Source organism: Euprymna scolopes, chromosome 12, assembly GCF_053919585.1.
Source record: "Euprymna scolopes isolate OS-2025 chromosome 12, ASM5391958v1, whole genome shotgun sequence".
NCBI lineage: Eukaryota > Metazoa > Mollusca > Cephalopoda > Sepiida > Sepiolidae > Euprymna > Euprymna scolopes.
In genome coordinates, this window is record NC_136493.1 from 37,636,536 (window position 1) to 37,648,263 (window position 11,728).

General features: G+C 32.7%; 1 protein-coding gene across 1 annotated transcript in view; it reads right to left on the minus strand.

Annotated features, from left to right (window-relative positions):
- Nucleotides 1-11,130, minus strand: part of LOC145291250 (uncharacterized) — a 1,874,965-nt gene extending 1,863,835 nt beyond the window's left edge. Inside the window, exon 1 of the mRNA XM_080136855.1 lies at nt 9,057-11,130. Within this exon, the coding sequence (XP_079992981.1) occupies nt 9,057-9,081 (25 nt within the window). The 5' untranslated portion in view covers nt 9,082-11,130. The remainder of the gene's footprint in view (nt 1-9,056) is intronic.
- Between the last annotated feature and the right edge of the window lie 598 nt (nt 11,131-11,728).

An 11,728-nucleotide genomic window follows, 5' to 3' on the forward strand; every position in this document is an offset into this window, starting at 1 on the left:
CAGCTATGCCCTGAAGTATTGAGACATCCAGATTTGCATTTTGAGGGGCGTGCAATGGTCCTGTTGTCATAATTTGGATCGGCAGAGATCATGAATTGTACAACGATGCATCTCCGATCTCACTCGTTGAACATTGTGTCACTTTCAGACATCATAGAAGACTCCTATCACTCTTGGGATTTGTACACAACTAACCAACTAGTAGATAGTCTTCAACAAAAAAAGAAAACCGGTTTTCATTAAACGAAAATGGAATCATGTCGTCTTTTCTAGGGTGACAATTTTCTCATTCCACCTTGTATTTTTAGAACATGCAAAATTTTAATTTTTTAAACATGGTGTGATTTCCTTCATTCGTTAAGTGCCCAATAGAACTCTTCATTACTCTGAGACATATGACATGGAGGGAAATAATTGTAATAAGATCCCATAAAAACTGTTTTGTCCACTTTGAGCTTACATTTAATATTATTGGTCCTCCTGACAAAAGGAGGGTACACCTGTAAATTCACCCTTGTCCGTTCGTCTGGCCGCACTTTTCTCAATTATTACGCCTTGGAATTTTTTGAACATTAGACATGATATGAGTAAAAAAGTAATAGATCAGATTTTCCGGGAAAACACCGGTTGCCCCCTCCCCCCAGGGGTGCCCGTTCGTGTTAAAATGGCTAAAATTGAGACTTTTATGCTTATTAAGAAAACTTGATGCATTGGATTTTATAAAATTTTGCTGAAAAGTTGTAACTAACTGACTTCTAAATAATTTTGTTTGTCTATACTTTGCGATAACTCTTGGGCTCTTTTAGGGCTAATAAAAACACTATTTTTGGGACTATTTTACCATATTTGTCCAAAATTTCTGTGTATGTCTATTTAGCAGTTTTGCATGGTGCTGAACTCAAATTTAAATATGTTAAGGCCTTGGGGACTTTTCAGGCTAAATGGGGGGGGGGCAAATGATGGACTTAGTCATTTCTTTTTTTACATGGAGCAGAACTCCAATTTACATATGTTAAGGCCTAGAAGTGCACTGTTTGTTCATTATAACCAGGATTTGACGTCCTCTGGGGTCTTTGAGGCTAAGTGGGGGAGGGGGCAAATGCTGAACTTTTTTTATGCCTCATTCACTGTGCACTCACGGGGGACCATGCATGCGTGTTTTTTTTATGTGTTCTGTTCTGTTGTCCTTATTCATATAAAGTTAGATATGTGTACATGTTTATATATTTCTACATATCGGATTCACTCCTAAACTAATTAACCGATTATTATGAATTTTTGAATGTAGCTGTAAGGCATAAGGCTGGATAATATCGGCTATATTCAGTTTTAATTGTGTAAAGGTGTAAAGAGTGGGTGAAAGCCCTTTGTGAACATTCGAATACTTTAGATTTTTATGAATTTTCAAATACAACTTCGAGGTACAAAGTGTTGTAATGTGGGCTATATTTAATTTGATGAAAAACGGGTAGAAGCTCTTTGTGGACATTCGAATATCTCTGATTTTTGTGAGATTTTAACAATGAATATTAGAGATGAATTACTAAGTATTGTCCAAATTTCAGTTTTGTTGAAATATTTTAAAAAGGTTTTAAAAAGCATAATATAGATACAACCTCCCATCCGAGAATTAAAATATTTCAGATTTGCATTAAATTTGGTCGATAACCATTAGACATCAATTAACCAAGATGCCCTGCATTTCAATTTCTTAAAACCTTTTAACCATTAAATTTTATAAGTTTTCTAGAATCCAAATTATCTAATGCATCTTGATCAAAATTCGTCGTTTTCAAGTCTAATGTAAACAAGTTCTTATTGAACCATCCTCTTAGATCATCAAATTCTACCTCATTTCCATTAGTAATGACCACTGCGCTGTTGTTCCGTGAACACCTACACTCATTACCTCTTATCCCTGAATGGCATTTGGATCTTGATGTAGAAACTCACTCATACCCCCACCCCCCAAAAAGCCATGAGATTTAGTAGCATTATATGTTAATTTCTCCAAGATGTTCACCCTCCACTTTACCATTATTTTGACTCTAGCCGCCAATTCTCAGACATCATCCATTTATAAAGTACACCCTTCTTATTTCCTCTCCCTTATGTCCCACTCCTATCTAGAGATCTATTTGCTTGTTTTTTATTCCAAACACCATGAAATCAGAGATTTATTTTTTAAAGAGAATTGGGATCTTTATTATCTTTATTATTTAAAGAGAATTGGGATCACTCAATTTTCTTTTAATGAATTCGTGTGTATATATATATATATATATATATATATATATATATATAATATATTATTTTTATTGTTATTATTTATTTATTTATTATAATAATTATTAAATACCTACAGGCACTAGTGTTTCATCCTTTCGGGAATCATCAGTGCAGGGTGTGACGATTAACGCCCTCAAGAGATTCGAACCCCGGCAACAAAAGTCATGTCTAACTTCATTAGCAAGGACCTGAACCATTCGGCTAGCGTCAACCGCGAGAGAAACAGTTGAAATTTAAATCTTTATTTTTATTAAATGTTTTTAACGTCAGTCAGAATGATCTAATCATTATATGACGATCTGCGCGTATAAGCTAAGTTGACCGACTTCATATATATATATATATGATGAAACTTATAGAAATTGACTTATATATATATGATGAAACTTATAGAAGTTGACCGACTTCATATATATATATATGATGAAACTTATAGAAATAATAGTGATGAAGAGATGAAATAGGAGCAAACCAAATTATATGATCATCAACATTTCGTCTTTATTTCAAGATTTTCTCGGGATGATATATACCTACTATTATATAAAAGGAACTTTGTCTGTATGTCCGTGAGTTCGTTCTCTATGTATTCCAAAACGACTGGGCCAATTTTTATGAAATTTCATACAAAGGTACTTTATCTGCCTGGCAATGTTCACAGATAGGTTTGGACTCGGAATGAGAATCGATAATCGAAATAATCCAATAAAAGAAAGAACAGGCGATTTTGAGTTAACACTTTACACAGCCTAAAAATCGCAAACATATTTGAGAAGTTTTATTACCACACAAGCCGTTTTTTGTTACACTCAAGAACATCCCATTTGGGGCAGCTGAATTTTCCTCACACTAAAAACTACACTGCATATAATTCTGCCCTCATGGGGAGGAAAGTATATAGGAACTATTAAAAACCATAAATACAACTTCTTTCTTAGACCTGCACGCCTGTGGAACGCTTTCATTTGCCTGCTTCCCAGCTGACTACAACTTGGTTGTCTTCAAGTCCAATATAAACAAATTCTTGATGAACCGCCCCTTAAGTAATCCAATTACCAAATTTCCATTACTAACGATTACTACAATATTATCCCATTGACTTCTCTATATAGCATAGCATATGTATAGCCATTATTCTTGAGTGGCCTCCGGGCTTTGATAAGTGGTGACTTCTATGTAAAAAAAAAAAAAAACAAAGGAAAAAAATGATATAATTTTCTATCAAATTAAAATCATCAAAATAGTTGGGAGGTGACGGTGGCTAAGTGGTTAACGACACGGACTGATAGTCTATGTGCGTCAAGTTCGAATCTAGTTCGTTCCATAGGATATTTGCAACCTTCACGTGGTCCTTCTCTCAGATGTTTTTCTAGAAAATAATTCTAACCAGAAAGTTATCAGGGAAACGAATGCCAACAATAGAAATTCATACAAAATAAATGAACGAATGTACCAAAATAGTTTCAAATACATAAAAACATTGGTTCGAATATTTTTTTAGCGATCCTGTTGAGAAAAGCTCTTTTTAAGGAGGGGAGATAAGAGCACATTTTCAATAGCAACTGTCACTATTTAAGGACATCACCCAAACAGAATTAGACATAAGGTCAGTTTTATTGTGAGGAAAAATCCAGCTTCCCCAAAAGAAGTATTCTGGATTTAAAAAAATAATTAAAATTGTCCTCAATCTAGAAGGATTTCTGTGTCACTAACCAAGAACAGAACATATGAAGTGTAGTATGAGATCAGATACTACACTTTGAAATATTTATTTGCACAAAATATTAAAAAATTACACGCTGAACAAATTAGGCACAAGACCAATCAAAAGTGTGTGGATAACGGGTACCGTTGATTATCCTTGGTCTCAAACACTTAAAATTATCTTTTTTTTTTCTTTTTTTTTTTTTTTACACAGTGATCACCACTTATCAAGGCCCGGAAGCCACTCAGGGATAAGGGTTATTGCAAGTCTATCCTACACTTAACTAGACATATTTCAGTCGCCACAATACCGCATTTACTTAAGGGTCTGTCATACTTCAGATAAACCTAATTTTGAAAGGGTGTTATTGAAACCTAAATATTAACAGAGACTACATTGTAACTGCGCATGCGTTTATTCATGTTTTCTCATGTGCTAGAGTTAAGCTAGAGTCAATAGCGAAAATGTCAGACGAACTACTCGATAACAAATGAATATTTTAATTTCAAATGCAGATTTAAAGTATTCAAATAATATTTTGATATGCAACGAAGTACCACGACAATAGAATACGCAAAATATGCGTGCAGATCAAAAACGGTGAGTTTTGGGGTTGTGGAGATGAACTCTGCTATGTAATTAAGTCAAAATTTTTCAATCAATTACTGGTTAATGGTTTTTTTAAATTTTTATTTTAATTTTTTCTCTTAGTTTAATTCAAATATTAGATTGGTGTAAAAATAATGTCGTTTTTTTTTTGACGTCCTACTATACGTATAAAGATGGCATTTTTGCACCAACCTAATATTATCCATATTTTTAATTTTTTGTGGTAAAAAATATAATCTTTTCTGTGGTTGAAAAATACTGATTTTATTTGGTTCATAAGCAAAAAAAGTGAACGATATTACTTTACTTTTAAACTAATTTTATTCAGACATGATCTTCAAATTAACAGTTTGACGGTTTCAAAATCATTTTGGAATTTCGCACGGCCACCAGGACGACCATATCTATTTCCCAGTTTCATCCCAATTAAACCCGTGTGTGTGTGTGTGTGTGTGTACACACATTATATATAAATAAATATATATATATATATATATATATATATATATATATATATATATATATATATATATATATATATATATATATATATATATACTTCGTTAAATTAAATAGACTTTTTTAGTCTATTAATTTTACATTGGATCCTTTCCAATTTTATTATTGTAGTCTTTACTTCAGGATGGAACTGCCTGATGTAATAATAACCATAACTTTGATATGTCCAAGAACTTTCAAATCCTTCTGGATTCATCTTTAGGGATTAATTAAACTGGTTGGATTTCTAATATTTATGGATGCTTAATTTCCATTGGTTAATATTTTTTCCCAGAATCCAGAAGGATTTGAAAGTACTTGGGCAAATCAAAGTTATGGTTATTACATCAGCCAGTTCCTGTCTGAAGTAAAGACTACAATACGAAAAGCGGAAAGGATTCAATGTAAAATTAATAGACTAAAAACGTCTATTCAATTTAACGAATAATGTATAAAAGAAAAAATGCTGCCCATGTGTGTGTGTATATATATATATATATATATATATATATATATATATATATACCAATCAGGCAGTAGATATGAAAAGTTTACTAGACAAAAGCAAATGTAAACTTATATATATATATATATTAGTGTTGGGACGATTAATCGAAAATCAGAAAAATTGGAAATTTTGGTGATATCGGAATCCATATTGGAATCGGAAAAAAATTGTGTATATTTTCCAAAGCCCCCCCCCCAAAAAAAAAATGATTCCTTTAATTATTTTTTTTTATTTAATTTTGTTTAAAACAAAATCGTTCACTGCTGGTAGTAATGAAAAAAAATGATAGATATTTATTGATTTTAAACTGTCAGTTTAAATAAATTTTATAGATCAACCTACATGTGTGATTTACGTTCGAGAAAATATATGTGCCTTTAAAATGTCTTTTTACGGTAACTGAAGAAAAAATAACAATTTTATAGTTAAATAATTATGGATTTATAAAGAATCGGAATCAGGAATTATGTACAGAATTGAGAAAAATATTAGAATCATCCCATCAGTATACCATAAGCAGGACAAACCCCTAGCGTGAATGTGGTATTGTGGTAACTGAAATGATTCTAGTCATTTGTTAGTTTTGTGACCAAGGATGATGAATGACACCCACTTTCTCACAGACTTTTGAATAGCTTTGTATCTAATTTGTTTATTAATTTAATTTTTGATATACATTTATGCAAATAAATAATTAAAAGTGTAGTATCTGTTCTGAACATTACATTTCATATTTTCTGTCCTCGGTCAGTGAATGAGAGAAATCTTCCGAAATTGGAATATTTTTTTAATCTTTCCTGTGCATGCTTAGGGCAAAAACACGTTTTATACAATCATATCGACTTCGTTTTTGTGTTAAAAAAACAACAAACAAACAAACAAACAAACAAAACATACAAGATGAATCGAGTATATTAATACAATCATTTCTGCTTTTCCTTAGTTTATGAACAAAACGCGTACCGTGATTTTAAAACAAGTTTTAGCCAGACATTGACAGGTGAACACGGTCAAGTGGTTAATGACACGGACCTGACTGTTCCAAGTTCGAATCCAGTTTGTTCTCTTACACTTAGGATGTTGGCAACCTTCAAACGGCCCCTCCTGTAAGTAAGCGATATCTTTCTAGAAAGAATTCTAATTAGAAAAATATCGGGGAAACCAATGCCAACAATAGAGTCTTCGGATTCAGATGATGATGAGCCAGATATTTTTTTCGAATTGACAGTTTTAAGGTTTCAAATTCATTTCCGGGTTTCGCATGGCCACAGAGACGACCATGTTTATTAGCATTTTCGATAAAATCCATATGTACATATGTATACGTATTTATGAAAATTTAAAGTTTTCAAAACAATTTGGGTATATCTTATGTTATGTGTAAATGCGGTATTTTGGTGACTGAAACGATTCTTGTCAAGACTAGGATAGATATTTGTTAGTATTTGTGATCAAGGATGACCCATTTTCTCCCCACACACTTTTGGATGGGCTTTTGCTTAATTTGTTGTAAATGTTTATTGCTGCAAATAAATATTTTAAAAGTGTAGTATCTGTTCTGATACTTTTGCAATTTACAGACCGTGCTATTTTTTTATTTTTTTTTTTAGATAGGATTTTCAAGTTAAATTCAAATTTTGCTGTATCTTTCGTTTATTAAATTGTTGGATGAAAGTACAGAAAATTACAAAACACCCTGTACTCTCTGTTAAAAATGGGTTTCTAAATAATAATATTCTTATTTCTGCACGGTCCGTATTCTTTAGAAGTACCTCGATTCTAGTTAACAGTAGACATTTTTTATAACATTTATTACCCAGGATGACAAATAATAATCATTCATTCCCTCACTTTTAATGGTCTTGTGCTTAATTTGTTCCTAATCTAATATTTTTCATATTTTGTGCAAATAAATATTTCAAAGTGTAGTACCTGTTTTGACACTAGACTTCATCTTTTTTCTCGGCCATTGAAGCAGAAATCCTTCTAGACTGAAGTCAGTTTTATTTTTTTCCGCTCTAGAGTGACCCATTTCGAGGAACTGGATTTTAAATGGGGACTATGTTTCGTCCATAAACAATGGTGAAAATTGCGTCGTAGTCTTCGATATTTTAATTATTTTGCAGGTTTTGTTAATTCGAAAGCTATTTCTAAGCTAGAATTAAAATTTATAGGTCAAAATCGAAGATGGAGGTTCCCTCTTTTTATATTCGTATCACCGTTTTTCAAATGAATATTTTGATTGCGCCGCTGCTGTATAAAAGAGCCGAAATAGGCGTCTACGACTTACATAATAATTGATCGGACGCAACTAGTGTTGTCAAAAAAAATTACAAGTGGAGTTTAGAAGTATTGAAGAGGAATAAGATCGTAGGTAGAAATCATTTTTTTTTTTTATTAAAAAAAAAAATGATTAAAAAACAAAAACAAAAAAATGTGGATTGCAAATATTTTTTTTAAAATGAAGGAGAGGCAGTTAGAAGAGATATTTAGTGAAAAAAAAAACAAGGAAGAAAGAAAGAGAGAGGGGCGTGGGGGCCGAAAAGAGATAGATGGAGAAAAAAGAGAAATAGAATAAAAGAGAAGGAGAGAGGGAAGATAGGGGAGATGACGAGAAAAAGAGGGGGGAGGTAAGAGGGCGAGAAAGGGAGAAATGGGGGAGGGAGAAATCGTAGAAAGAAAGAGAGTGGACAAAGAGGAAAAAGAAATTGAGAGATAGGCAGACGATAAAAAGAGTGAAAACAAAACTAGTTATAGTTAGGTAAAGTTTTATGTGGAAAAAAAAAACTGAAATTATCTTTTTATATAACAATACGAAAAAAAAAACTGACAAGAAAAACAAATGGTTATTTTTTTCAATTTCGAAGGTGAATTTGAATAAAATATAGAAAATGAAATAAAAACAAATCGGATATATTTCAACAAAATACACTGTATATAAAAAATAAAAACATATTTTTAATTAGTTGATATATTTGAATAAATATATCGAATGGACAAAAAAAAATTCTGTGAAACAATATGTGCGCAACTTTCAGGCTTGGATCAAAGTATCATCTACCCCCAATTTACACATCTATTTGATTTCCTTCCACTTAAGTTCCACTTCCATTTAGAAGTCGACCTGTTAAATCTCTGTACTAAAGAAACCGGAAAACAGTGGTCAGTCTAGTTTTTACGAAGGGTTGTGAAGGTAAGGTCTTACTTGTTTTTCATTGTCCCAGTCGCTATGTTCTCATGAAATGGTATACAGGGTGGGGCACAGCAACTTGATTATTTAATTGACATGCCAAATTAAAATAAGCAAGTTTCTCTGCCCCACCCTGTGTGTGTGTGTATATATATATATATATATATATATATATATATATATATATATATATATATATATATATATATATATATATATATGGTATTAGTTTGAAAGCGATTATTGTTCGTACTCACCACTGGCATCCGAGACGAGTTTCATCGTCGTCCTTGTTTCTGGGTTCCTTGTAGGGAAAAGAAAAAAAAAAAGTTTATTCCTTAAAAATCCCGTAGAGATCCAAGACTTTTAGGGTTTTTTTTTTTTTTTTTAGATTTAAATTATCAATGTGGGAGAAAGTAATCCTTGAAATAAATAAGGTAAAGATAGAATCCAGTTAATTCGACCGACGAGGATCGGAGGAGGTGGAGGAAGAGGAGGAATGAACTTTTCTCAGGTGAGGAAAATTTAGAGCGGGTTCCGTTCTGCGCCGAAGAATCATCGGTAAGAATGCGGCCGAGAGAGACACGCGAGTAGTAGGAAGTAGAAGGAGACGGAGAAGAGGAAAGAGACAGAGAAGAGGAAGGAGACAGAGGAGAGGAAGAGGAGAGAAGAGAGGAAGAGGAGAGAGGAGAGGAAGGAGACTGGGGAGAGGAAGGAGGGGGCCGAGAAGAGGAAAGGGAGAATATTAAGGAGACGGAGAAGAGGACGGAGAGGGGGAAAAATAATAAAAAAAGGGAGAAAAAAAAAGAGAAAGGAAAAGATAGAGAGACGGGGAAAGGTGGTGAGGAGAAGAGACAGAGAAGACGAAAGAGAGAAAGAGGGAGAGAAGAAAAAATAAAATAATAATAATAACAATAATAATAATAATAATAAGTATTATCCGTATTTCGATGAAGCCTATGAAGTTTTCTTTTTCTTTTCTTTTTTTTTAGACGTCAGCTGTTATTTTTTTCATGTCAAAATTCAAACGTCACGACTAGCTTTCACTTTCCCTTTACCTCCGACATTCTTAAAAAAAAAAAATCAAATATTTATTTAAAATTAAAAAAAAAAGATAACTTTAAATGGGAAAAAGAAACCATTACATTACTAACACCACCAAACAAACATATGTTGAAAAAAAAAAAAAAAAAAGAAGAAGAACATTTAAATATTCACTTAAATACGAATTCTTTGGATGAAGAGAAAACGGAGGGGGGGGGATTGATCGATTTTTATCTATTTCAAATTCTTATGACCTGTTGCCATTCGCGCCGCCTTTGTACCTGTTGATTTCCGTTGTGAACCAATGTATTTTATTGGATTTTCGTGTTATTTTTTTAAAGTGATTTTAATATTACTTTTTTTAAATTAATTTTTTTCTAAAAAATAATAAAATATTAAATTATTTAAAAATTTATATCCGAAAACTAAATTGCAATTTTATTTTTAGGACAACATAACTTTTTATTTACAAATAATGACAATTATTTGTAAAAAGTTGTATTTTTAAAACAATAGTCTATTTTATTGTTTCATGTATATTTTTCCAAGTTTGCTTAATTTTTTTCTTTCTTTTTTTTTTTTTATTATTAGTACTTTTTTGTTCTTTTTGGTAGCAGAGGCGCTACTTGCAGCCAGGTGGTTGTAATATGTGTTTACTGTTTGTCTATACTCGACGTTCCGTTAATCGGAATTACTGATGAGAGAAGGAGAGAGAGAGAGAGAAATGGTGATTGTGATTTTAGTTTCAATATAATTTTTTAACTGACAATGACAGAAAGAGAAGAGAAGACTCCAGTATCTGATGTCAGCAGTAGAAACACTAGTGGTCTCGAATTTACCCACTCGTGGTGTTACTGTTGCTCTCTCTCTCTCTCTCTCTCTCTCTCATAGAGATGGTGGTGGTGGTGGTGGTACTGTTTTGTGATTAATAGAATGCAAGGCTAGATGCTTTGGTTCCGTAATCTCGAGTCAAAACGACAGAGTGGGACCAGAGAGAGGGAGTGATGGGAGGGGTACAACGCGGAGAGGTAGAAACCTAGAAATCAAATAGCGTAGGGGGAGAGAGACGAGGAGGAAAGAGAGAGAAAAGCATGGACAGAAAGAGAAATTACAAGAGAGACAGAGAGAGAAAGGCAGAGGTAAAGACAGCACGGAGAAATATGGAAAGAGAGAGAGAAAGAAAGAAAGAACAACACGGGAAAAGAAAGAGTAGAGAACGCGGGAAGAGAGTAAGAAAAGGGTACAGGACAGACAGGAGAGAGAGAAGGGGGGCGGGGAGCAAGAGGGTGAGGAGAGAGAGAGAGAGAGAGAGAAAGAAAGAGGGACAGAGAGAGATTGATTGACTCCGTCGCGCATATCATACACTCTTCTTCCTTTTTACAGAGACGGCAGCACAAAGTGACAGATTGACGCACACGCGTTATATATATATATATATATATATATATATATATATATATATATATATATATATATATATATATATATATATATATATTTATATATATATATAAACCGTTATTTATTCACATTTGTTATGTTTACCTTAAACAACAACCAGAGGTGAACGGAAAGGTAAACTAACGCGATTGGACATTTCATCGTGGACCATTTGTTTCGAGTTTTGTTTTGCCGTTGGAAAAGCAAAGAAAGAAAAGAATTATATAAAGAGAAAAGTGCGTGCAAAAAAAAAAAAAAAAATAAATAAATAAATAAAATAATTTAAAAAATCAATCAATAAATAAAAAGATAAAGAAAAGAAAAATGTGGAGATTTAATGAGAAAACGGTGAACAGTTAAAAATAGTAATTGAACTAAATCCAGGGATCCAAGCGGGAAATCCGCGTCGTCAAAACTGACGCACTTTTCGGAAACACGCAGGGTG